The 27923-nt window shown below is 39.9% G+C and overlaps 1 protein-coding gene across 3 annotated transcripts; it reads left to right on the forward strand.

Moving 5' to 3' along the window:
• Positions 1-562: 562 nt before the first annotated feature.
• Positions 563-27923, forward strand: LOC122670976 (polypyrimidine tract-binding protein homolog 1-like). 3 transcript variants are annotated; one of them, XM_043868039.1, is made up of 12 exons: positions 563-848; positions 10631-10840; positions 11055-11116; positions 11643-11730; positions 11830-11903; positions 11994-12089; positions 15593-15650; positions 15737-15841; positions 15925-16006; positions 26927-27039; positions 27270-27824; positions 27856-27923. In XM_043868039.1, the coding sequence occupies exons 1-11, from the start codon at positions 663-665 to the stop codon at positions 27684-27686; spliced, it is 1491 nt and encodes a 496-aa protein (XP_043723974.1). In that variant the 5' UTR covers positions 563-662; the 3' UTR covers positions 27687-27824; positions 27856-27923. The 3 variants fall into 3 exon arrangements, with proteins under 3 accessions (XP_043723974.1, XP_043723973.1, XP_043723972.1); XM_043868037.1 differs by lacking the exon at positions 11055-11116 and having other exon boundaries at positions 564-848; positions 11668-11730; XM_043868038.1 differs by lacking the exons at positions 11055-11116; positions 27856-27923 and having other exon boundaries at positions 11668-11730; positions 26927-26992; positions 27270-27412.

Raw genomic sequence — 27923 nt, forward strand, 5'->3', positions numbered from 1 at the left:
TCGTGATTCGTGACAAGTAGGACCCTAAATTTTATTTGTCATTTTTTTTTTGGGTAGAAAAATTTTATTTGTCATTGAAGTTAGGAAAAAAATTTAACAGAAGTTTTTCCATAATTTCTATTAAGCCAAATGTTCTTTGTGCCAAGGGTGCAGGCTGCGCCAAACAGATGGGGGTGGGCAAAATGACTACCCAGCCCCCTGAATAACAGGAATACCCAGCCCATGTGTCTGGGCACGGGCTACATTGCGGCACAAAGAACATCAGCCCTTTCTATTATGTGGAGACTGCAGAGGATCTAGATTCGGTTGGTCTGGTCTGGTCTGATCCAAAGAACCAAAACTGACATTTCGGCGTCAGGATTTGCTGACCGACTGATGCCATTGGAACCTAAGTATGATGTCAAACGTGTTTGGTTTGCACGAACTTCTCTGTAAAGGAAATTTACCAGCGTGGACCTAAACCGACAGCGAGTGTGTGTGGTTCGATGGTTTCGTTGCTAATAAAGCAATTAGGAGCGTAGTAGAAAAGAAATCTCCGGATAAAGAACAAAGGTTGCCCAAACCCTACAAAGCTTGAGGATTCTCAGTTTAATCTCTCCTCGCTCGCTGGTTGTACCGTTTGCTTCGAAATACTAGCCCTAATTACGAAACCCTAAGTGTAGATGTCTTCTTCTTCGGGGCAGCCTCAGTTCCGGTATACGCAGACGCCGTCGAAGGTGCTGCACTTGCGTAACCTTCCATGGGAATGCACTGAAGAAGAGCTCGTCGAACTCTGCAAGCCTTTTGGCAAGATCGTCAATACCAAATGCAACGTTGGTGCCAATCGGAACCAGGCCTTTGTTGAATTCGTAAGCATCTCAGATCTGCAAAATGTTTCAACTTTATCATCGTAATATTTAAACGCATTATTTATACAATCACTGTTGAATTGAAATTGATCCGTTGGGTAGGATTCTGTCGGGTATGCACGGGCACAGAACTTTAGGTTTAGGATTAGGGTTTGTAGAAGATTACCAGCCACTTTGTCGAGTTGGTTTTACTTAGTTGAACAATTAAATTGATTCGTTCTTTGGGATTTTCCCCCTCGCGACCAATCCAATCCAGTGTTGATTGCGGCTAAATAGGTATATGTTTATCTTCCTGTGTTAATTTGTCACTCGAGTGAATGGCCCATGATGTTTGATACAGTCGATATTCTACCAACTGCCATGCAGAACCCCAATTCTGAGTTGGAAATTCTCCAAGATTATTACATAGGACTGGGATTGTATAGGAAACTGCTTTGCGTTGAGGGCCATAGGATTAGCTATGTAAAATGTGTATGGTTGCATGGATTGGTATTTTCATTATGGATTCCATATGCGTAGATGACTCACCTTGTCACCATGACCATGATACTGAAAGAAATTCGTACTTTTATCTCTTTTACTGTTTTTTGTGTGGAAAAATTGGTTACCTTTGTTACCATACACTTTTGTAAGGCTGTTTATTGGCTCTGTGAAGGCCAGGTGGCTTCTTTATTAGTCTATGATGTTCGATTGTGCCTAGCTTGTATTTGTATTTTGGAGTATTGGAGTCACCACATGATTAACACTGATTAAAAAAAAGGAGAAACTTGTTGATATAAGCGGAGGAACTTCTTGTGGGGATGTTTAGGCCTACTAGCTACCATTCTTCCCTGTATTGAGAGCAGAGAGGCATGTTTTCCTCTTTCCCAATTAACTTTGAATGCTAGTTTATGTCAGTACGACTGTGATGCAGGAGCTGTTCCATGGGCCGGGCTGAACCCGTTTGGGAACCCAAACCAAGATGAACCGGGTCCCAACCTTGTTTTTGTTCAGTAGGATATTTAGGGTTTATTTTATTTGGGAAAAGATGTGTAATCTTTTATGTTGGGTAGCTATTAGACATGTTGGGAAATTTCAAATTTGAGTTTTATTGAGTTTCTAATTTTGTTAGTCTAAGTTTTAGGAAGTAATTAGGAGTCTTTATTTTCTGGGTTTTATAAATAGATGTGTAACCCAACGATGGAAGTAGATTTGAGAATGAAATTTTATTGAGTTGTTTGTGGTGCCGAGTGCCAACTGGTACGAATGGTCGTGTTACCTCTTCTCCACTCTTCTAGTATTTTCTTATTCTCCTTCCCTTTATTTTCTCTCCCTCTTCCCAGCGATGCCTCTCTTCTTCTATTCTTGTTCTTCTTTTTCTTCCCTTGTATCTCGCTTGCGGTTCTGTTTCTGGCGTGGGTTGCAGAACAGTGAAAGTGGAATTGAGCTCTCTTGATTACTGATTTCTTCAACTTGAGAATCGGGTTACTTCTTGTCCTCCTCTAGGTGACCTATTAATCTCTGGCATCTCTTCCCGTAAAACTTCTCGTGGTGAGATTCAAACAGAATCCAGTTCAGGTGCAAAGCTTACCGCCAGTCATGGTTTCAGGGTTCACCATTCAATTGATAGTTGATGATTGGAATTACATCTGGCTGGATTGGACAGGGCTTGATGAAGCGATTTGATGCTTGAAGCATTTAATCGATTAGTTCTCACAAAGAGGAGAGCACTGAATCGAAGTGGTTCATGGTACGCTGGTTTTCTCTTCATCGAGGGTTAATAGGATGGGTTCTTGAAAATTGAAATAATAGACAAAGCCCCATTGATCCATTTACAAATATGCCCTTTAGTTCTTATTAATCTCATTCATTATGTCCTTCAATTTTAATTCCAGAATTGCCCTTCCTATTGCCAGTGCAGCTCTCCCATGCATTTTTCCTTTCCTCTTGTTTGCTTGAATTTCATTTAGTTACAATACTGCCATTCCAGTGTAACTTTCAGTTATTTACCTCTGCCATTGCTCTTATAAAACTTTAAATATTTACTGTTTTGCCACTTGTGTGTATGATTTGGACTTATCTGACTTGGGTGGACTTGGGTGGGCCCGTAAGCGATCCGAGTAGGGTTTTCAGACCCCGGATCCGCATCAGACTGGATGTTAACAGTGCTCGAAGGACAAAAGGTAATTTGTTGGACAACTAGCCTCCAGAACTCTCCCTCTTCCCCTTTTAAAAAACTATAGTACGAGACACTGACCCATCGGAACTCTAGTATATCAAAACTGTGCTTTATTTTTCCCTATTGGATGGACAATGTAAGAGACATTTATATTTAGAAAGGAGTTCAAAAACTAAAGGTCATGGACTCTAAATCATCATAGGAAATTCGAGAAACTTAATATAACTAGAGGAGGAGGAGAAATTAATTCCTTGACACTGTCACGACGAAGCTCCATATGATTAACAAGAAGTCCTTTGCTCTTGTTTATTTCTTTCTGCACCAAGAAACAAATAGGAAAAGGTTCCAAGCCCCTCAACATCCTTACCTTCTTACTAAAGTCTTTTGCTGGCCATGCTTAATTAGGAATTTGGTATTGCAAGTAGGAATGGAGATAAGGGCAGCCCAAACTGAGGCCCAAGCCACAATCATAGTTATCAAGGCGGCAAGGCCACCATGGCGTTGGGGAGGGTCCAAAATCAGGCAGCACCAACAAGCCGACAAGGTGCCCGCCTAGGCGACCAAGGAGCCTGGAGGCCTTGATAACTATGGCCACAACCCAAGCCTAGTGGTTGACACGGGGCTTAATGTGTTGGGCTTGTGTTTTGCATGCCAATCACCCCCAGTGCCCGAGGCCATCACGGTTATAGATGCAAACAGTGCTTGTAGAGGTTGGATGGATATGGTTTGACTTTTATCTGGGCCCACTTATGTTGAACCCACTTATGTTAACCCCCGAGGAATGCAAGAAGAAGTATCTAACAGTTATGCCCTTTTTCTGGCCTTTTGGTGCAAATCCGGGTTCGAATAACCCTTATTGGGTTGCTTCTGGGTCCACCCAAATACCAATACCCAAGTTGCAAAGAAGCGATGGTAATTCAGTAATAACTGAAGTATCAAGGGGAATGGCAGGGATGTAATTAAACAGAATTTAAAAGGCTATTGGGTAGGAACAAAGGGAGGACACAATTGGTATTTAATTTATAGATTTAGGATTAACTTGGAAGAAAATAAATTAAAGGATAGAAGGGGTTAATGATAATATGGAATGGTAAAATTGGAAAGTAGGGCAATAAATAAGAGATAAAAGGGAATCGTGAGGGAGGTTTGAGGTTGTCTTCAACCTCCCACAGCATAACCAGTGGTGGAAAACCAGCAGACTTCAAATTGTTCTAACTCCTTCAACAGACTACGCTTTGACCTGCAACTCCAAGCGAAGGATCGCACCTCTCAGCCCTATCGATTTGTCTTCAACCTCCCACAGCATAACCAGTGGTGGAAAACCAGCAGACTTCAAATTGTTCTAACTCCTTCAACAGACTACGCTTTGACCTGCAACTCCAAGCGAAGGATCGCACCTCTCAGCCCTATCGATTGCTACCACTGGTCGCCCAAATAGGATATGAAGGAGTAATATAGAAAGGGTTCAACTATGAACCACTCTACAGTAGGATCAATAAAAGTTGCAGCAGATCATCAATAATAAAAGCAAATCACAATTAGAAGGTAAACACCCAAAAATAGAAAGAAAACAATAACTTGCAAAACAGCATTGTGTTTGGGCTCCAAGGAGGATTGAGTGTAGACCTGGATGAGATGAAGCTTTGCTGCAAGTTTGGTTCAGTTCTGATGGACAGCAAAGAAGACCTGAGTTGGTGATGGAATTAGAAGGTTAACGCTGTGGAACAATCCAGCCAGCAGACTGGGCTGGAACTGGGATCAAGTGGGCTCCTTCTTGGTATGATTCAGTACCCCAAAGCTCTGCTGGAACAAGGCTCAGACCTTGGAGAGAAACTGGTTCGATTGCTGCAGGCAGCAGGGCAGAAAACAGATCTGCAGGAGTGTGGTTTGATCCTTCTCTGGTGATGATTAGCAACAGCGGTTAAGGCTTGCCCCGAGAACTGCTTCTAGGCTTCAGTAGTGATCAGTTGCAGCAGTTGCAGTCACAAACACAGCAATAGATATCGAGCAGGACAGGAGGATTCGGCTCTCACAGCCAGGCTCCTATTAGCCCTAGGATTTTGGCTCTCTCAGCCAGGCCTCCCAGCCCCTCATGTCACAGCCATTGGACAAGAGAATCTTTTGCTTCAAAGCAATTTTTTTCATTCAACTATTCAAATCATGGGGTGCCTCTATGGGCAGGTTACAATATATAAAGGCCCAAGGATTGAGATCCAAAATAGAAACTAAAAATTAGAAAGTCCCTTATACGTCTGGGATTTGGGTTACAAGTAATGGAACTAAAATAGAAACTCTAGGTTGCAAGTTTCAAAATAGAAACTAAGTCTAATTAAAAATGGAAACTTAAGCATACTTTCTAAATCTGAAATTAGAAATTAAATTAAGCTCCTAATTCCCCCACACATAGACAAAATCGAGTCTTCTAATAAACATAGTTATCAAGCGTCGCCTTGGCGTCCAGACTCCTTGGTCGCCTTGGACGCCCATGGCGCCTTGCTGCCATGGCGGTGTCGCCTTGTTTTTTTACCCTCTAAAACGCCATGGTCGCCTTCCCGCCTTGATAACTATGCTAATAAAGTCTTCACATGATCTGGTCTTGGGCTCCACAAGATCTTCTAGTAGCATTCACACCAAGGCAAAATAAGGGGCTGTTGATGTGAACAGTAACATGAACAGTGTTTTGGCCTCTTCTTCATGTTTTGATCTACATCAAGGAGATACAATTTTTGTAGATCAAACCTAGTGGCAAACACAATATAAGATCTGATCTCTGGTTTAATCCTCACGATGGAGAAGTAATAAAGGGGCAAGAAACTGGGGTTTGGGTTAGAAAGAACGAGAGAGAAAGGAGGGAGATCGATACCAGTCTTGGAAGGCTAGGGTACCGCTGGGCAGAACTAAGTAGGAAGACGAAAAGAAGAAGGAAGGAAGGAGAGAGGAAGGGATCGCAAAGAAGAAGAGGGGGTGGGGAAAGGAAGTTCGCACAAACACCACACGCCATGCAGGCACAACCAAACTTGATTTCACTTCATCTTTTCAATCTACTTCAATCATTGGTTACACATGTATTTATAAAACCCAATAAAGACTCCTAATTACTTACTAAAACTTAGACTAATAAAAATAAAAACTCAATAAAATTCAATTTGGAAATTTCCCGACATGTCTAATAGCTACCTAAAAGAAAAGATTACATATCTTTCCCAAATAAAATAAATCCTAAATATCCTACTAAACCAGAACAAGGCTGGGGCCTGGTACATGGTTTGGATTCTCAAACGGATTCGGGTTGATCCATGGGAGTGCACCTGCATCAATTCCCCTGGTGTTGAGAAAACTCGATTTCGAGTTTTGTAAAGTGGGAGAATCAAAACCACTCGATCAGCATCCATCCTTGACTGTATGAAATCATCAATTAAACCACGATCAAACGATATGAAATCCGTGAGGCGAAGTTCCTTGTTGATGTAGTGACTTGGAAATATAAAATCGATTGGTTCACTTAAGAGAGCAACCAGTTTATTCGCTTCCTCAAGTTGATCCTCAACGATCATCAACGCCATCTTATCTTCTTCCATCATTGGTGGCTCGTCTTGGCTCTTCCACCCTTTGCTCAACGATTGAGATCAAGTTGTCGAAAAGAGAGTCCATACGATCAGATGTGACCAATAATTGGTTCTTGATTTCCTTGCATTGTTGCTGAGTTTCCGTGCATTGTCGCTGAGTATCCGTGCATTGTTGCAGAGTCTCGTCGAGTTTGTCTCATATAGGTTAAAAATTTGTTGACGGATCTCCAGTAAAAGTGTTAGATCCATCAGCCAGGTTTTTGCTCTGATACCATTTTGGTGCAAACCCAGGTTCGAATAACCCTTAATGGGTTGCTTGTGGGGCCACCCAACTCCCAATACCAAGTTACAAAGAAGCGATGGCAATTCAGTAATAAACTAAAGTTATCAAGGGGAATTGCAGGGATGTAATTAAACAGAATTTAAAAGGCTATTGGGTAGGAACAAAGGGAGGACACAATTGGCATTTGATTTATAGATTTAAGACTAACTTGGAAGAAAATAAATTAAAGGATAGAAAGGGTTAATGACAATACAGAAGGGTAAAATTGGAAAGTAGGGCAATAAATAAGAGATAAAAGGGAATCGTGAGGGAGGTTTGAGGTTGTTTTCAATCTCCCACAACATAACCAGTGGTGGAAAACCAGCAGGCTTCAAATTGTTTGAACTCCTTCAACAGATTTCGATTTGGCCTGCAACTCCAAGCGAAGGACCGCGCCTCTCAGCCCTATTGATTGTTACCACTGGTCGCCCAAATAGGATGTGAAGAAGGAGATACAATTTCTGCAGATCAAACCTAGCGGCAAACACAATATCAGATCCGATCTCTGGTTTAATCCTCACGATGGAGAAGTAATAAAGGGGCAAGAAACTGGGGTTTTGGTCGCCTGAAGTAGGAGAGCTCACATTCAAAGTATTAGAAAGAAAGAGAGATCGATACCAGCCTTGGAAGGCTAGGGTAGCGCTGGGCAGAACTAAGGAGGAAGACAAAAATAAGAAGAACAAATGAGAGAGGAAGGGATAGCAGAGAAGAAGAGAGAGAGAGAGAGAGAGGGGGAGGGGAAGGAAGTTCGCACAAACACCACATGCCACGCAGGCACAACCAAACTCGATTTTAATTCATCTACTTCAATCTACTTCAGTTGGTTACACATGTATTTATAAAACCCAATAAGGACTCCTAATTACTTACTAAAACTTAGACTAATAAAAATAGAAACTCAATAAAACTCAAATTGGAAATTTCCCTACATGTCTAATAGCTACCCAAAATAAAAGATTACATATCTTTCCCAAATAAAATAAACCCTAAATATCCTACTGAACCAGAACAAGGTTGGGATCCTGTTCATCTTGGTTTGGGTTCTCAAACGGATTTGGGTCGATCCATGGGAGTGCACCTGCATCACCATTGAACTTCATTTATCACTTATCATGATTCTGTGTATCCACTTGTCTGTGGCCCAAACAAGGTTCGAAAACTCGAGTCTCGGTGCCAACTCGGACCCTTGAAAAACCGAGTCGAGTCGAGATCTCGCTGAGATCTCGCCGAGTTGTTGCACTTTTTTTTTTCTCGACTCGAAGCCTCATCTCGGTGGGTTTTAGACCTAGTTTGGGTCTGAAACTTGGTATTCAGCCTATTTTAGGCCATTTAAACACAATGGCACTATCAGATTTTGCAAAAACTAAGTCCAAATAGGAGTTTCAGTTAGTAGGAAAGCAGGACAGATACTTACTTATGTTAGAAACCAGGACAGACACAGGACAAGCACACTTATTTATGCCTAATATCATTGAAGTAAATGATATTGCATTTGCTTAAGATATTATTCATAAATAAGCAAATACCCCCTATTTGAATCCAATAAAAATAGTTAAAAAATAAAATTCCAAAAGGAAAAAAAGTCAACCCCCCAGTTCAAGAACAAAAACTGGATTTTCGGCAGTAGGTGCAATTTTCAAATTTTCTAACGCAATTGGATTTTGACAGCATTCGTGCACACCGAATTAAGTTTGACCAGTACATAACTCTTTCAATATAAATCAGATTTTAGCAATCTTGGACTTGTTGGAAAGTTTTCTTTTTGCTCTTTCAATATAAATCAGATTTTAGCAATCTTGGACTTGTTGGAAAGTTTTCTTTTTGCTCTTTCAATATAAATCAGATTTTAGCAATCTTGGACTTGTTGGAAAGCTTTCAAAACAAAGCTTTCCAACAAGTCCAAGATTGCTAAAATCTGATTTATATTGAAAGAGTTATGTACCGGTCAAACTTAATTCGGTGTGCACGAATGCTGTCAAAATCGCTCTGAATGGAAATAATTTTTTGGACATCAAAACAAATGAATATTTTACCGCACTTTTGGTTTTTAACAATGTTTTACTATAATAAGATTTATGGAATTTTTAGATTTGAGAAAAACCCCAGCATTAGAAAGTTGAAAATTGCACCTACCACCGAAAATCCAGTTTTTGTTCTTGAACTGGGGGGTTGAATTTTTTTCCTTTTGGAATTTGATTTTTTAACTATTTTTATTGGATTCAAATGGGGGGGGGTATTTTCTTATTTATGAATAATATCTTAAGTAAATGAAATACAAATACAAAAGCATTTACTTAAATGATATTAGGCATAAATAAGTGTCTGTCTTGTCTGTCTTGGTTCCTGGCATAGATTCCTGGCATATATAGGTGTCTGTATGCCAAGAATTTCCAGCAAGATCTCGAGATCTGGCACTCATGTAAAGGACCTAGATGGGCATTTTCCTATGTCAAACCGAGATCTCGATATCTCGCCGAGAAAATGCACTTTTAGAATGCGTATGTGAACTCGACTCGAGATTCTGAAAAACCGAGAAACTCGGCGACATCTCGAACCTTGGGCCCAAAGCATGTTTTCACATGTTGGTACATGTTGGCTGAAGCGGTGTGACCAAATCGTGGTATGGGAACAAAGTTATAAGTGAAAAGGGTATTGTCTATGAGACCAAATGGTAGACTAAAATATCTGGATCATGTAGGCACGTACTGCCATTGAATCTCTCTTTTGTGCCATCCAAATATTTGATAGTTTCAAAAGTATCTTTCATAGATGAGAGAAAACATGTTGTTTGTATTGCTGAATTCTCATGGTACTATCAGATCTTGGTGATATGAGACTAAGAAACACTGGGTTTTTTTGTTTTTGGGGGGGGGCACGGGGTGAGGGGGGAAATGCATTCTATTGGGGTTCAGGAATTTGGAAAGGAGGGTGGGGGGAAAGAAACGCAGAAAAAGAAGAGATCCTGGGCACAAGGAAATTCAAGGTCTGTTTGTGTGTTTAGTTTTGGAAATGAAACCCAAAAAACTATAAATATATAGGGAAAGAGAATGCCACCCTTGCGCCCTGACACTGGCATGCGAAATGACCGCTGCACCCCCTTGGAACCCCGGAAGTGATCAGGGGTGCGGAGGTCATTTTGCGCACCTGTGTCAAGGCGCAGGGGCGGCGTGTCTGGTGCGACCGGGTGGCATTCTTTCTCACAAATATTTATTATATCTATAGGTATTTATTATAATTATTTAACTGGTTGCGCCAGGAAATCCAGTGGTACGTGTCACCTTAGGAAGGTAGCTCTATGGCAGCATGCTTGGGACAGTTGTGGTGCTAGAGTTCCTCTGAATGAAAGTAATAACTATTCTGACAGGTTCAGTTAATGAGTTCCAAATAGATTCTGCCTTGAAAGCACCAATGGCCAAAACCTGTGTATGAAGAACGTTACCCTCTTCTACTGCTAATAACTCGTATCTGCTCCTCAGCATTCTCCTGCTTCAAGACAAAATGTAGAATCTATGTGTGGGGCCTTCTCTGATTGTGCCTGTTGACTGCTAATTTTGCTGCAGTTATTGTGCTAAAATCTAGATGCTATCTTTGTTGAGCCTGCATTTGCTTTGCCTTATTTGTCAAGTAACTTTTGACATTTTTTACTGCTTGCATTGGAATCATAGATTGCATTATCACTTGTGTGCCTCTCACATTGAAGCTGTGCCATGACAAGAACTACTTTATTCCTTTGCAGGCAGATTTGAATCAAGCAATCTCAATGGTTTCATATTATGCTAGTTCATCTGAACCTGCTCAGGTTCGTGGTAAGACTGTATATATTCAATACTCAAATAGGCAAGAAATTGTCAATAACAAGAGCTCTGGAGATGTTGCTGGGAATGTGTTGCTGGTTACGATTGAGGGCGTAGAAGCTGGAGATGTCAGCATAGATGTTATTCACTTGGTAAGTTTTTGTTAACTTGAGTATTAACATATCCTTGATTTGTTCTGATCGCATTAACTGTGGCAAGCACATATTTGTCTGGTTGAAGCAAGAGTAGAGAAGGATGAAGTACATCAGGGAACTTTCTTATCTATGTTACTTTTTGTAAGGCAGCGGTGGTTTTACAAATTACTTAATATTTTGACTTTCAGTTGACATACTCTACATGGATCAGCAGGTCCATGTTAACTCGGAGAAAACCTCGTTGTCAGCGTACTGCATTGGGAGAAATAACACGTGTGTTTTGCTTATCTCTTTCTTTTGACAGTTCTGTTCTAAGCATTGTGCACATAGTATCATATTGATGGTATTTCTTCTAACTGCTCTTGATGTGCTATGCTTAATTCCTAGTGTACGACACGTCAACCTGAATGGAAGTTTGTAATGTCCCTTTTTGTTCATAGTCAGAACTCCGCTAATAACTTGATTCTTATAATAATTTAGATTCTACTATAGTCTTTAGTTGAAAATTTTTTAGTTAAACATTCTATTAAAGAGCTAACGAATGGCTACCTGAATAAATTATGTGCAGTTATTTATGGAATGTTGATTGCATCACTTACGGTGATGATTCTTCTCATTTAATTTATTTTGTTGGACACAGTTTTAAAATATGGTCATGCCTCCCCTTCCTCCTTCGTAAAGATATTGAAATGCATTAGCAACAGGTGTCCTCAGCACTTGGTTTAGATATGCTATTATTACGTCTTGTCACTGTCTGCAATGTTTCGAACTGTCTTTTTCTTTGATTTTCTATTAGTAGGTGCCTTACGCAACTTGTGTTTCAGGTCTTTTCCGCTTTTGGGTTTGTGCACAAAATTGCAACTTTTGAAAAGGCTGCTGGATTTCAGGTTATGAATCTTGTTACATTCTTAATCTTCTAAAAATCATTTATGTGCATTTTATTTTCTATATTGTTTTTCCTCAACATGACAGCATATTATTGGCAGGCATTAATCCAGTTTAGTGATGCCGAGACTGCATCTGCTGCACGTAATGCATTGGATGGCAGAAGTATTCCCAGGCAAGCTAGTTTTAAATAAAACTATTTCATTATTGAAGCAACAATATTCATGGCCCTGTCTCATATGTGGTTCCACAACTTACATTTCAGATACTTGCTTCCAGAGCATGTTGGATCATGTCACTTGCGTATCTCATTTTCTGCTCATACTGATTTGAATATCAAGTTTCAATCTCATCGTAGCAGGTATTTGGGAGCTTTTCATAGAATTGCCACCATGTTAGTTTATTTGTAATATGTATTTATTGAATCTCCTCTTCATGTCTAGATGCACAATTGTTGATTTTGGAAATTAAACTGCTGCTAATTGATGTGTCTGCTTTGTTATTTAGGGGTTAGTGAAGCCTGCTGGACAGGATACAGATGTGTCTGTTATGCTTTCTTAGTAATTTTCTTCATCTCATAGTGTGATACAAGGATTCATGTCTTTGTACTGATGCTGTGGTAGAACTTTGATGAGCTTCCTTTCTGATCATTTTCTTTCGAATGCATTGAATCAAGTGAAATATATTCTTGTTTCTTAAGTGGAGATGCTGCCCAAGTATCTTGGACTGTCATTCACATCTTATTGTTCCGAAAGCTTATGTCCCTTTTTTCTATTCAATCTTTCACTTCTTTTCATTTTAAACAATTTTCCTTTGACTATTCTTTGTTTAGGCTTACAGAATCACCAGCTTTTTTTTTTAAACTGATTATTTGCTTGGATTATTATCAAAGTCATAATTTTTTCTTAAATTCAGGATTGTTGAGTTGGTACATCTCTGTCCTGTCAAATTAAAGCCTGGTAGATATTCTGATTTAACTGCAAAAATGGCTGCCATTTTTGGTTGTGGTTATCGAAAGCCATCACATTGCTTTTCCAATTAGTATTTCCATTAAGCATAGACTTTTCCAATTAGCTAGCAATTATTTTTTTTCCCTTTCAAATTTCCAAGTGAATGTGTATAAAACAGCAGTTTACTGTGTCCGAATAAGTACATGTGCATGAGATGCCATCAGGAAAAGGAAGAAAACTTCGTTGGCTCCTAGAGTGTAGCTACTGGAATGCCACCTAAGATAAATGTAGTTCACTACTGGATCATCAATTTTATTTTCGTTGCAAATAAATATGTTGACCTAGATGCCGAAACATTTGCAGCTGCTGCATTTGTCGGTCTTGTCGTTGTTCTATGACTTTTCTCTTATCCCTTGGTTGGAGAGGTAAATCATACAAAATTCCTTAAGAGGGAGAGTTGTTCACTGTATGATGGTGATCACAGGGATCGGAAACCCTACTTGGGTTCACTATGGGCCCACCCAAGCACTAGATAAATCAAATGCAAGAAATAGTGGCAGTTCTGTAATTAGATTGAAGTTGCAAAGGGGGAGTGGCAATCTGGTAAATAACCAGATGTGCTAAGGTGCTACTTGGTAGATGGGATATGAAGGGAATTGATATTTATTTGGAGGGATAAATTTAGAAGTAAAGTTAATTAAAGGATAGGACAGAATAAAAGGAAAAGGAGGCAATTTGGGAAGTTCAACAATAAAATAAAGAGAAAGAAGGAATCATGGGAGGGGATGGTTATCTTCTTCCTTCGAACTCTAACCATAATCCAGCAGAAAGAGGAACCAGTTGCAGGCTCAAGAATTATTTCACGAGTATCTGAGAAAGTCTTCTGAGTACAAGGCCTCTTCAAACTCTCTTCAACCTAATATGCCACCTGTATTGTGCCCTCCATCGTAGGTAGTCGACTGGATGCTAGTGCAACAATGATTTGAGGGTGCAATCCATTGCGGAACTGTGCCACCAATACTCCCTCATCCCACTCAAAATCAGATTGAGTAGCTAAATAATAAAATCTATCCACATACTCAACTATCAGGTTTTCTTGTCTCAATTCTGCAAACTTGTGGTGCATGTGTTCTTTGTAGTCAATAGTCAAGAATCTCCGGTTATGGCTTCACTCATCTCAGCTCAAGTAGTGACTAACCCAATGCTTATCGTGATTCTGTTGCTGGTGTTTGATCCACCAGACTTGAGCTGTGTCCTTCACAGCTTAGCCTCTGCAAATAGAATCTTTCTGGCCCCAGTCAAGATATTGTTCTAGGTTGTTATCCCCATAAAAATCGAAGATGAGCTTTGCTCCATTTTCAGCTCCATGAAGAGGATCATCTTATCGACCAGTGCCATATGGTGGTGGGTAATGTAGCGGCAGTCGTGTAACATGAGACGGGCCTTAGGGGGCAGAGTTGGAAGAATCCCTAGATTGTATGGGACTCTTTCCTTTATCTGAAACCACCTGTTGGTCAATGGAAGCTTGCATAGTTGGCATCATAGTCTGGATGGAACTGACAGCTGTGGTAAGGATATCAACATGTTCAGTGGGGGTGTCAATATTTGCACTGGTTTCATCTTTATATGAGTTGAGCTGTTGGAGAACTCACTATTGGCCACCATGGTTAGGGTATGGAGGAGTTTCGGCTCTGATACCAAATTGATGGCAATCCTGGGGTTAAAAAACCCTACTTGGGTTCGCTATGGGACCACCCAAGCACTAAGATAAATCAAATGCAATAAACAATGGCAATTCTGTAATTATACTGAAGTTGCAAATGGGGGTTGCTGATTGCTAACTGAAGTTTAAATATTCTGCAACCCTTGATCTGGTGGACAGGTTGCAGGTCGGATTCTCAAGGTCTGGAGGAACTCTAGGGTCTGATTTTCTGGGGTTTAATTTCTCTAGGAGGAGGAACAAACACACTAGATCTGAGAATGAAAAAAAGGAAAAGGACAAGGGAGATCGATACAATCTTACAATCTTTGCAGATTGCTGTTACCACTAGAAGGAAGATAGGAAATAAAGTAAAGGAGTAAAAATAAGAGAGAAAGAAAGAAGAAAGAACAGAAAGAGAGAGAGATTAGCAGGAAGATAAGGGAGATAGCCAACAGGTCATTTGCTGTGCAACCACGCAACACTCACCCTGTGAGGTTTAAACTCAAGCTCAATATTGTATTCTACTCTGAAATCTGTCGTTGATTGTATATAAAGCTATTCCAACTCTAAAAAGAAAATAGAATTTAAAACTAACTAGCTTATCTCCTATGACTCTATCAATCAACATAAATAAATAATAAAAGGAAATAACCCAAGAAAAATAAATTACTACTTCCAGCCCTTAATAGACCAAAAACCCAGGTTGGCCCTATTCCGTCTGGGCTTGGGTTTCCAAACCCTGTCATGCTGGTCCAACCATCCGAGGGCCGCTGCATTACTGTATCAGTCTGCACTGTTAATGATCTTGAAGGCATTCTCAGAATTGGCTTCAGTGGAATCAATCTTATGCATGCTATCTTGAGAGGTACACTAAAGTAGCACATGACACACTTGAGCTGATTTTAGAAGCTTCATATACATTTTAGGCTTAGAAGAATAATATGATGCTAAATAAATCAACGCCTTTCTAGAAGAATATTGATGGGTTTATGTCGAGACAGTTCATATTATATTACCTAACTTGCGACCTTATTTGTTGCTTTAATGCAAAACAGTTTTCTATGGCATGAATGTGAAACTTCTTCCATATTGTCCTTTTTGCTTGCTTGTGATTTGTTGTTGTTACTAACTATTCTGCTGAATAATTGCTCAATGGCATCTGTAATGCATGTCTTGGTAGACATCTGAAATTATGTTTGCTTTTTCGTTCAGGGACTACACAAATCCTTATCTTCCTGTAAATCCTTCTGCCATTGAGGGAACCATGCAGGTGAGCTTTTTACTTTTTACTTTTTATTTTTATTTATCAATACAGTTGAACATGTGCGTTACAAACTAAGATATGGTTTCCTTCAGTCTACGTTGGGTCCAGATGGGAAGAAAAAAGAACCTGAGAGTAACGTGCTTCTTGCTTCAATCGAGAATATGCAATATGCTGTCACAGTTGATGTTCTTCACACGGTATATTTCATTACCGATCGGTTTCTTGCAGAATCCTTCTAATTAGTGGGGATTAGTGATGAGGGATTTTTCGCCTATTTCAGGTATTTTCAGCGTTTGGTACTGTCCAGAAAATAGCGATATTTGAGAAGAATGGTGGAATGCAAGCGCTAGTTCAATACCCTGGTAGAGTTCTAACCAATACTGAATTGAACTTTTGGTTTGTTTTATTTAATTTTGCTATCTGTGGTTATTTTCTGTTGAGATAGAAGCAGCTTCTACTCCCAGCTTGAAACAAACTTCTAATAATTACCATCAGCAGAATTCTTCAAAAAGATTTATTTGACATGCTATCCTCTTTTAAGTAGAAGCCAATGGTTTTCTAGCTATGAAGTTGTAAGAACATATATTACTTGATGCAGAGCATGACCATCAAGAGGATCTTTGCCAGCTCTCTTGGTGTTCTTTGCTTGCACTACCACATTGGGGATAAGTATAGTGGGATGGTGGTTCAATTGACAATTAAACATAACAAAAGAACTCAAAATAAAACTAAGTATGGAAAGCAATAAACAAAAGTAAAACAGCAACATATTAGGCCATGGATTTGCCTCTTTTGTTGGCCTTCTTCCTATGGACGTAGGTTTCTGCATCAAATCCATTGCATCTTCCAATTAATTTGCAACCAGAAATAGGTGGTAAGGATTGCTCCATTCTGACCAAGTGGTCAAGGGGTCGAGTCTGGAAACAGCCTCTCTGCGAAAGCAGGCGTAAGGCTGTGTACATTATGACCCTCCCCGAACCCCGCAGTGGCGGGAGCCTTGTGCACTGGGTACGTCCTTTTAAATAGGGCTTAGGATCCATGGAATAGAATTTCAAAGCTACTGGTTCAACCATGGGAAAGTTCTGTTCAGGTTACAAGGTTTGATTATGTGGGGGCACCCATCTCGAAAATAATGTCAAACAGATTAAAGTTTGTAGTGGATTTCTTAGTGGGTCCTAATCAGACAGCCTCCATTAGTTGCAGGAATATTTTTTTATAACATTTTTTTCTCTGGAAATTCTGTAGAAGATACTGGAATAAGCATTACAATGAGCTTGCCTTGCTCCACCTGGAACCCTATTTTTCTGCGAGTTGTCTAGTCGCACCCCTTTCTGTTCGTTTGCCTCCTCTTTGTTCCTTTTCTTTTTTCCGTAGACCTTATTTGATGCAGATGCACTACTTTAGATTGACCCAAACCCAGTTGGGTATCCAGACGAAGATGAACCGGGTCCTGTTTGAGTTTGAGTTCAGTAGGATATTCTACGTTATGGTCTATTTTGTAAGTGGGTCCTTTAGGAGTTTGATTTATTTCATAATTTCTTTTTATTGCTGAGTTGTGGTAGAGTTAAGAGTTAGGATTTTATTTCTAAAGTCCAAGATAGAATCAAGTTCTATTTTAGTTTTAGAGTTAGCATAGGAGTGTTTTGGTTCCTTTTATTTGTACCATGTAATCGTGCAATTTGAACTCAGATTGAATAGAATGGAATAGTTGAGTTATGGTTTGAAGCCTGTGTGTCTGCGTGTGCACTCCTCTCCTCCCCCCCTCTTCTTCTTATCTGATTTCTCCTCTCCCCCCCCCCCCCCCGTGACTCGATTTTTCTCAGCTTCCTTTCTTCTCCTAACCGGCCCTCCAGCAATTTGGTATCAGGATCCCACCTTCCTCCCTCCTTTTAGATCCTTCTCCTCATTCTTTTCGTTCCTTCCCTTTTCATTGTGGTTGTGATCGAACAACACCAGCAGCAACCCCAACCTCCCTTTGTTCCCTCATCAGGAAAAAAAAAAAAAAAAACCATCGTCTACAGAGATATCGACAAAAAAAAAAGAGAAAAAGCTAACCCATCCCCTTCCTGCAGCAACCCTCTCTCTTCCATCTTCCGCTGAAACTCAACCCCACCTTTCCCCTTTCCTTCTTCCTTGCTGTAACAGCGAACAAAAGGAAAAAAAAAGGGGAAAATCCCACTGTCGATTTCTAGCGACGGTCCCCACTGCCTCCCTTTCCCTCTGTGAATTGATCGGCCAAACACTTTTGCGGGATTCGACCAAAAAAAAAAAGGAGAATCGAAGAAGAGAGCAAGAAATAGAGAAGTCAGAACCAAAGAACAAAAGAAAAAGAGAGAGAAGAAGAGGAGCAGAGAAGCATAGTATCGAAACAAAGAAGAAGACATACCTGGTTGTTCTGCCCTCCCGCTGTGAGTCGATTCCCATCTCTGCCGGTCAGCTCCCTCGCATAATCTCCGTCCTTCTAAGTCATAGACTCCTATTCACCATCGAACTCGAACTCCTGTTCTGAGCCTCCGCCACTTCCACTGCAAACTCCCTGGAGTTGTAGACTCCTATAGGAAGACCACCACTGTCGGTTGGTGAACTCTGTATATCTCTTGTTCCCTTCCCCTTTTGTTTTTTTTCTTTTTCGATTGACCCTAATACCCCTCCCCTTGTGCGACTTGAATCCACAATCCTTCTGCTTTTCTTGCTTTTGGTTTTATTTCCTTTAAATTCCCATAATACCCCTGCCAACCTTTTTCCTCTTAAACTTTTAGTGTTCTTCCAAGCTTACCCTTCCCCACTCGTTATACTCTCTTTTGTTAATTTTCATAATTACGATACTGCCTATCTTGTTATGATTTTCACTTTTAATAACAGTTCTGCCACTGTTGTCATAAACTTCCTCTATTCACTGTTTTGCCCTTAACTCTTACTTTGCATATTCTCTTATTTGTGTGGACCCATCCTGATTTTGAATACAACCCTGGCCATGGATTCTTTTGTGTTCAAGTTCAGAGCTCGGTTGCCTAATGGAAAGCTTGCCATGTTGTTTATTGATGAACGACAAAGCAACAATTTCGTCTCACGATTTGTTGTAGAGATGTTATCCAAGAACGACCGGATCATTATTCACTCTGAGGATTATGTACTCATCGAATTCTCCGTTTCTTATTATTATGATGGAGATCATTGTGAAGTGTGTGATTCTCCTCGGCGTGTTATTACATTGGGTCGTGAATGGCTAGACGAACGAAAAGGCATCATTGATCGTGACGGAAATGTGTGCACTCTACATCCTTTTCACATGCCCCAGACCTTCATTCTTCATGGGTTAGTTGATGATGTTTGTTCCAAGCCCAAAGAGGCAGCACCAGTGATACAGCCTCAACCAGAACATCCAATAGTGGCAGTGGAAGATAAGCTGATCATGGATCAAGTAATGACGGATTTCAGTGTAGTGAAATCTATTCCACAGCATGCGTTCGTTCTTCTCCACGATTTTCCAGCCATGGATACCATTTATCTCGTATTCCCCTTGATCCTTCCACTTCTAAGTTGGTTCGAGAAACCTTTCCCAATGAGCAGTTATTTGTTGTATCTTCTAAACCGACCCCTTGGTATGCTCACATTGTGAATTACTTTGATAGTGGGAAGATTCCTTCTGACTGGGATAAACATCTGCCAATCAAGTCACCTCGCTTCCTGAGGCGGAGTGCCCTATCTAGCTCCAAGGAATTCAACCCTTACTTTTATTATCTTCTTTCTTTCTTTTTTTATTTAAATCGCAATAAATCTGAATTAAACTAAGAATCATAGTTATCAAGGCGGCAAGGCGATCATGGCGTTTGAGGGCCTTCCTAAGTGCCTTGGCGATAGGGCGGCCCTAAGGCGTCGCCTTGGCGAACAAGGCGCTCTAGTGTTCTTATTTTTATATAGCCATTTTATTAGACACAAATAGCATATTAATTTTAATATAATTTTACTTAAATACTAAATAAAATAATTGAATCACATAATTACATAATCACAAAATAAATAGTTCATAATCACTGATTACAAAATCATTGAATCACATAATGACAGAATAAATAGTTCATATAATCACAGATTGCATAACTTATAATAACAGTAAACAGATGCATTTCATGAATTAATAAATCATACTAAGAAATGCACAATTTATGTTGAATCACAAAAATTAAAGCAGCAGCCAAAGTCACCGGCTACCACTAGCAGAAGCCAGCCATAGAAGAAGAAGGTAGAGGAGAAAAAGAAGCTACCAGAATAAAAGGAGAAAAAAAATGCAGGGAAAGAGGGTTTCATACTGTTTACCTTTCTAGAGGGTTTTCTTTTCAGAAGAAAAGGAAAAGAAAACAAAAAGAAAACAGAAACAGGAGGAGGACGACGGAAGAACTAGAAGGACAAAAGAAGCCAAAAGAAGAAGAAGAAAAACAGAGTAAGAAAAGGAAAGTCAAAACATACCTGAACAACATGTTCGCAGCGAACAGCAGCAGTGGAAGCGGCATCCACTTCGGCATCAGCAGCAGCAACCAGTTCCTTCCCTTCTTTCTCTTCGTCTTTTTTTTTCTCCGTCCCTTCTTTCTCTTTGCTGCCAGTGAGAAGTGGGACATGGAGCAGCAGCAGCAGCACAAGAAAAAAAAATGAAAAATAGAAGAAGAGAAGAAGAACAGTAGAAGGTAGCCTTTTTAGTTTTTAGTTACTTGCCTTGTTGGAGATGGGGTAGCCGGAGGATGACTCGTCGGATTCAGACAAGCCAGAAATGGCGCTGGAGCAGGAGGTCGAGGGTTTTATTTTCTCTTTAGAAGAAGAAGAAGAAGAAGAAGAATAAAATGGAATATAGAAGAAAAGAAACTTACCCGGGAGAAGATTTGAGGTCGCAGTCCCTCACCAGAGCACAGTTCGTGGTCGTGATTCATGGCATTCATCATCGTCGAAGGCACTGGAGTCGCTGAGTAGGAATAGAGTTTTTGGAGCAGGAACAGAGTCTCTGGAGCACGAAGTCGAGACTCGAGAGTTGAAGTCGAGGGTTTTTTTGATTTTGTTTGCTTTAGGTGATTCCATGTAACACGATGCACAAAAGTAACGTACACAAGCCAATGAAAATCTAAGAAATAAAATAAAAGTTTATATATTTTTATTTTGTTTTGTTTTTAAATGATTCGGTGTATCACATTGTATAAAAATCATATACACAAAACCAATACAAATATAGGAAATAGAATAAATTAATAAAATAATAATAAATTAATAACACAACGCCTTTCCCATAAGGCGACCACTCGCCTTGACCCTTGAAAACCACCAGGACGCTTGGCGACGCCTTGATAATTATGCTAAGAATAAAAGAAACAAAACCCAATCAACAAGGATATGGAGTTATGAGAAGAAGGCTATCTTTAGGGTTCGAATCCCCAATGGAATTATTATTCAATTCTGATGCATGCTTTGATTTATTACAACCACAGGTCTAATAATACCACAGAATGTAGGGTTCCTCCTAGGTATGGATTATCTTGACGAGTACTATCGTCCTTTGCTTAAGGGCTTGGTACGACTAGTTCGTTCAGCTACAATCCATCATTGGTACAACCACATAAGAAAAGAATACTATTGCTCGAATGAAAAATAATGAATCACAGAATCAAAATTCTTCAACTAAGTACATCAATTAAAAATCATCCAAGTAGGGATGGAGTCTCAACATCAAGCAATTAAGAATGCAAACCAGAATTTTAAACAACTACTGCCATTGGTTCATCTATACCTAAAGATAGAGAATACTTAGTTGCTCATGGCGCTAAGAGACAGGGGCAGCAATGGTGTCGACGATCTTCCATGAAACATAATGGACAGGTGAATGGTGATGCAATGTTGATGGAGGCAACGGCTATAGAGATGATGGTGTGGCAACTAACGATGGTGTTGATTTCTGCGTAATGATGTCCAGAAAAACCTGTGGAGGAGAAGGAATTGGAAGCCTAAAAATTCTGGAACGATGGAAAGGGCTACTCTCCTCTTTGGCGATTGTTGGAGAGATATATACAATTAAAAAAAATGAGTGAGAGAGCGCAAGAGGTAAAGAGAGCCGTGAGATTTTTGGGAGAGAGAATAGGAAGGAAAGTGAGAACATGAGAGTTAGAGAGATTCTAGGGGATTGGGATTTTAGGAAAGATGGGATAGAGTTCGTGCAAGGGTCTTTGGGGGTAGAGGAGAGAGAGAGGAGATTTTAGGGGAGATAATTGTGGAGGAGAGATGGGAGAACCATGGGTGACATGTGGAGGGAATTAGAGGAAAGAGGGGAGAGAGTTTAGAAAAGAGAGAATTTAGGAGAGATTAGGATTCCCTTTTTTTTTTTATTTTGGAAAAAGGGATTTTTAAAAGAGATGGGATTTAGGAAGGATGGGAAACCGTAGTGGGATGAGAGAGATTTCAAGAGAGTTGAGGAAAGATGGGAACGTGGAGGGGTTTAAAAGGAATAGGAGAGAGAGATATTAGGGAGGAGATAAGAAAGAGAATTTTAAGAGAATTGGGGAAGCCGTGGGAGAGAGATATGGTGGAAGAGATGTTAATTAGGAAAGAGAGATTTTAGGAATGAGAGAAGAAATGAGAGAGAGAAAAGAGAATTGAGAGAAGTAGGAGAGATGGGAAAGAGAGAGCACATGGAGGAGATGGGAGAGATAAAATAAAGAGATTATAGGAAATATAGGAGAATGTGGGCAGCACATGGCTTCTCTCTTCTCTTCAAACTCCAATTCCCCTTTTTGCCGTTACACTTAGAATTATTACCTTTTTACATTTTTCTCCTCCAAACCTTCTAAAATTACATCTAGCCCACAAAATTAAGCTCGACTTTGCTTGCATCATCCTCATGCAAAATGACCAATATACCCCTAGGACCACATTCAGTGGAGCTAGGTGGGGACCACCCCCTGAACCTTGAAAATACAAGAGGTCTTCATTGGGCTGGGCTTGTGTAGCATTGAACTCCTCCAACTTGGTTTTCTCAATTTAGGCTCTGAAAGTGCACTTGTCGTCCAATATTTCTAATATGCCGAAAATACCTCTGTACCCTGAAAATACAGAAAAATACCCGAATAGCTCCATTCTAAGCAGATAAAAATGCAGAATTAAATGGGATAATTTCACACATAAATGTGCTCATCAAATACCCCCACACTTAGATTTTGCTAGTCCTCGAGCGAAAAGAAAATAAAGAAAACAAAAACCCTAACTCACTTTCGTAGGAATCACAGTTGCACTTAGCATGTGCAACAAGCCTTTAAATAGGAGTTTGAAGAGAAGAGAGAAGCCATGTGCTGCCCACATTCTCCTATATTTCCTAAAACCTCTCCCTAAAATCTCTCTTTATTTTATCTCTCCCATCTCCTCCATGTGCTCTCTCTTTCCCATCTCTCTTACTTCTCTCAATTCTCTTTTCTCTCTCTCTTGTTTCTTCTTTCATTCTTAAAATCTCTCTTTCCTAATTAATATCTCTTCCACCATATCTCTCTCCCACGGCTTCCCCAATTCTGTTAAAAGTCTCTTTCCTATCTCCTACCTAATATCTCTCTCTCCCATTCCTTTTAAACCCCTCCACGTTCCCATCTTTCCTTAACTCTCTTGAAATCTCTCATCCCACTACGGTTTCCCTAGAATCTCTCTCTCTCTCTCTCATGTTCTCACTTTCCTTCCTATTCTCTCTCCCAAAAATCTCACGTCTTTCTTTACCCCTTGCGCTCTCTCACTCTTTTTTTATTTTTATTTTTATTTTTTTATATATCTCTCCAGCAATCACCAAAGAGGAGAGTAGCCCCTTCCATCGTTCCAGAATTTTTCGGCTTCCAATTCCTTTCTCGTACACAGGTTTTTCTGGACATCATTGCGTAGAGATTAACACCATCGTTAGTTGCCACACCATCGTCTCTACAGCCGCTGCCTCCATCAACATTGCATCACCATTCACCTGTGCGTTATGTTCCATGGAAGATCGTTGTCACCATTTCTGCCCTCTGTCTCTTAGCGCCATGAGCGACTAAGTATTCTCTATCTTTAGGTGTAGATGAACCAATGATGGTTGTTGTTTAAAATTCTGGTTTGCATTCTTAATTGCTTGATGTTGAGACTCCATCCCTACTTGGATGATTTTTAATTGATATACTTAGTTGAAGAATTTTGATTATGTGATTCATTATTTTTCATTCGAGCAATAGTATTCTTTTCTTATGTGGTTGTACCAATGATGGATTGTAGTTGAACGAACTAGTCGTACCAAGCCCTTAAGCAAAGGACGATAGTACTCGTCAAGATAATCCATACCTAGGAGGAACCCTACATTCTGTGGTGTTATTAGACCTGTGGTTGTAATAAACCAAAGCATGCATCAGAATTGGATAATAATTCCATTGGGGACTAGGGATGGGATTTTTTTTTTTTTTTTTTGGGAAAAAAGGATTTTTAAAAGCGATGGGATTTAGGAAGGATGGGAAACCGGAGTGGGATGAGAGAGATTTCAAGAGGGTTGAGGAAAGATGGGAACATGGAGGGGTTTAAAAGGAATGGGAGAGAGAGATATTAGGGAGGAGATAGGTAAGAGAATTGGGGAAGCCGTGGGAGAGAGATATGGTGGAAGAGATATTAATTAGGAAAGAGAGATTTTAGGAATGAGAGAAGAAATAAGAGAGAGAGAAGAGAATTGAGAGAAGTAGGAGAGATGGGAAAGAGAGAGCACGTGGAGGAGATGGGAGAGATAAAATAAAGAGAGATTTTAGGGAGAGGTTTTAGGAAATATAGGAGAATGTGGGCAGCACATGGCTTCTCTCTTCTCTTTAAACTCCACCCCTCAAGCTTCATATTTTATTTTTACCATTCTACAGAACTCGTGGACGAGTTTTTCTCAACATCAAGGGAATTGATGCAGATGCACTACTTTGGATCGACCCAAACCTAGTTGGGTATCCAGACGAAGATGAACCAGGTGTCCAGGTCTAGTTTGAGTTTTTGTTCAGTAGGATATTTTACTTTATGGTCTATTTTGTAAGTGGGTCCATTAGGAATTTGATTTATGTCATAATTTCTTTTTATTGTTTAGTCGTGGTAGAGTAAAGAGTTAGGATTTTATTTCTAGAGTCCCAAGATAGAATCAAGTTCTATTTTAGTTTTAGAGTTAGCATAGGAGTGTTTTGGTTCCTTTTATTTATACCATGTTACTATGCAAGTAGAACTCAGATTGAATAGAATGGATTAGTTGAGTTATGGTTTGAAGCCTGTGTGGCTGTGCGTGTGCATTTTTCTCTCCTCTCCCCCCTGTTCTTCTTATGCGATTTCTCCTCTCTTCCCCTGCAACTCTGACTTTTCTCAGCTTCCTTTCTTCTCCTAACTGGCCCTCCACCATAATTGGCAGGGGTTGTCTTTGTTGCCTCTTGAGCACCCATATGAGCACAGCATTTGTCTTACGGCTTAGATAAGGGGCAGAGAGATGAGATCTTCTCTTTTGATCTTCTGAGGACTTTGTGAGGGAATTTTTTGAACACTTTTGGGTCTACTGTCCTCCTAGCACCCTTGGACATCAGGTCTTATTCTTTGTTCAAAAAGTTTTTAAAGATTGGTGGGCCAGTGAGCTTGCCTGTCTAAGACCTTTGATTCAGACAGGCGTACAATAAGAGGGGTATATGGTATGCTAATACAGCTCCCTCCCGAATTAGTTTGATGGTAAGAGCGATTTTATCCATGGTTCAGTTCCTAGAATGACCTCTGGATATTCCTTATCCCGGAATATTTTAGTTACTCATTAAAAAAAAGAGTTAAAGTAGTATATTTGCCATTTGAAATGCACTAATTGAGAACGAATTTTAACTGACCATGCAAAATGAGAGATCAAAGAATGGTATCTCATGGAGAATGAATTTTGACTGACTATGCACAATGAGAAATCAATGAATGCAAACTATCACAGTTGCAAAAATTTATAAGCTGGGTTTGGATTAAACCAACTTAATTCAATGAATATTCTTTATTCTTCCTGACAAATTATTAAAGTGTTAAGAGTGAGTAAAAAAGTACAGTTATGGTAGTTTTTTTGTGTGCAACTTTTCATACATAAGGTTCAAGGAAGATTAGCAAATTGTTGGAACTTGATGACAAATACAAAAAGTAGCATAAGACTGGAAATCAAACCAAATCATCGATAGTCTATTGTAGTTTACAAATTGAAGAAGAATTATGCAGTGAAATACAAGAAACATAGAACCTGTAAAACCTCAGCCTCCACATAGCATGAAAGCGATGCCTTAAAGCTTTGATGGAGCTGCCACTTAAATTGAGCTTTCTTTACTCTCCTTTTTAACCAGTGAAAGGGGTGTGTTTAAGCTTTCATGGACGAAGGTTTTGAAAAGTTTAAATAAGGCAATGAAACCAATTGCTTCTTTATTGATGGATGTTGCATAACTTGCAGGAATGGCTTCTACCACCTCATGACAATGGATAAAGACTGACCTAAGCATGTTAGTGAAAGTTTGTCCTTAGGTTTTCCTTAATTTAAAGGCCGAGATGGAGACTAACCTAAAGCTATCTCTTTTTCCAAGCTTGGGTTTTTGCTATGGTCTAAAACCCAAGAAGGAAATCCCCCCCCTCCCTTTTTAATTAGTTGGAATTGCAATTTCACAATTGACTTGCTGTCATTGAGTTCCAAGCAGTGGTGCAAGGAAGTTAGCAATTTCTCAGAAATATGTTTCCAAAGCATGTCAATAGTTTGAAGGTTTATTTCAGGAGGATCCCAAGTTTTGAACCGGACCAATAAGCTAATCACTTCTTATGTTTCCAAAGCATGTCTCCTTTTAAATAGACCAACTATTGACATGCTTTGGAAGCATATTTCAGGAGGACCACCCAGTCGTTAATGGTCCTGGATCCCAAGTTTGGAACCGATTAGCTTATTGGACTGGTGACCCCTTTAGGGCCTGAACCGGACCAATAGACATGGGTTTGTAATCTACTTGTTTTCTCTTTATAAAATTGTTCCATGAAAAGAAAAGTTGCCTACATTGACATGGTTCCAAAGGTTGCTGACTTATCTTTCGTTTTGGCAAGGAATGGGGTCTGAAAGGAGGGTGGTGGGGGGGGAGGAAAAGAAACACAAAGGGGTGGGGGGGGGGGTTTGGTTTACGTTGGTCAAGACATTTCATTTTTAAATAATGTACCAGTGGTATAGAAAATCCAGTTCCATTTATTTAAGCTGCTAGGATATCAGGCTCACTTGTTCGCCAATTAATTTTTTTCAGACGTCACAACTGCTGCTGTTGCTAAAGAAGCTTTGGAAGGACATAGCATCTATGATGGTGGCTACTGTAAGCTTCATCTGTCATACTCTCGTCATACTGATCTCAATGTAAAGGTATTAATAAGTTTTTGAGTTAAATACATGACCGAAAAAGGAAAGGGAAAAAAGTTTTTATAATGGATTTACAAGAAAACAAGTGTTGGTCAGAAAAAAAAACCGAAGAGTTGGTCCTCCAATGTATGCTTCTTGACACTTCCTTTAAAATATAATTTATCCATTTATCTATTTTCATGGAGAAGTCTTTTTCTTGAGTTTTATCTATTGATCTATGTGTATTCTTGTAGGCTCACAATGACAGAAGTAGGGATTATACAATCCCTGATACAGGATTGCTGCCAATGCAACAAGCTGCTGCTATACCTACTGCTACAGGTGGTTGGCAAAGTCAGGCTGGCCCGTTATATCCTGGTAATGAATATGCTGTAGGTGCACAGACTTCAGTTCCAGATGGACAAGTAGCACCGTGGGATCCTAACATGCAAGCAGGCAGACAAACTTTTGTATCGGTTCCGAGCACATTTCCTGGTCAAACATACTCACCTACTGGTGTTACTCCATATGCTCCTGCAGGAAGTCTTCTGGGCTCCTCTCCTCTCCCGCAGCCTCAGGCTTCTATGAGATTGTCTCAATATGGTGCTCATCCAAATGCTCGCCCTTCTAGTGCACCACTCGCAGGGCAGCCTCCATATTATGGCCAATAAGCATTGCATCACTTCTGCTACTCTCATTTTGACTGATGACTTCTGGAAGTGGAATGTGAATACAAAGTGAAGGCTTCTTTGTGTAAACTTCTTGTTAGCCTTCTGATTCGACTGCCATCTGCCCTTAAAACTTTTTTTGTTTTGGATGATAGCCCTGAAACTGTTTCAGTAAATGGAAATATACTGTATTTACATTTTAATGTTATTGCATTAGAATTTTTTCTCGTTTTTGTGTGA

This window comes from Telopea speciosissima, chromosome 8 (assembly GCF_018873765.1).
Source record: "Telopea speciosissima isolate NSW1024214 ecotype Mountain lineage chromosome 8, Tspe_v1, whole genome shotgun sequence".
Taxonomy (NCBI): Eukaryota; Viridiplantae; Streptophyta; class Magnoliopsida; order Proteales; family Proteaceae; genus Telopea; species Telopea speciosissima.

Coding starts and splice junctions, on each gene's coding strand:
- LOC122670976 (XM_043868039.1), top strand. CDS start 663: ATGTCTTCTTCTTCGGGGCAGCCTCAGTTCCGGTATACGCAGACGCCG. Junction 11,117..11,642: donor TGCATTGGGAGAAATAACAC/GTGTGTTTTGCT, acceptor TTCTATTAGTAG/GTGCCTTACGCAACTTGTGT. Junction 12,090..15,592: donor TTTCAATCTCATCGTAGCAG/GTATTTGGGAGC, acceptor TTTTTCGTTCAG/GGACTACACAAATCCTTATC.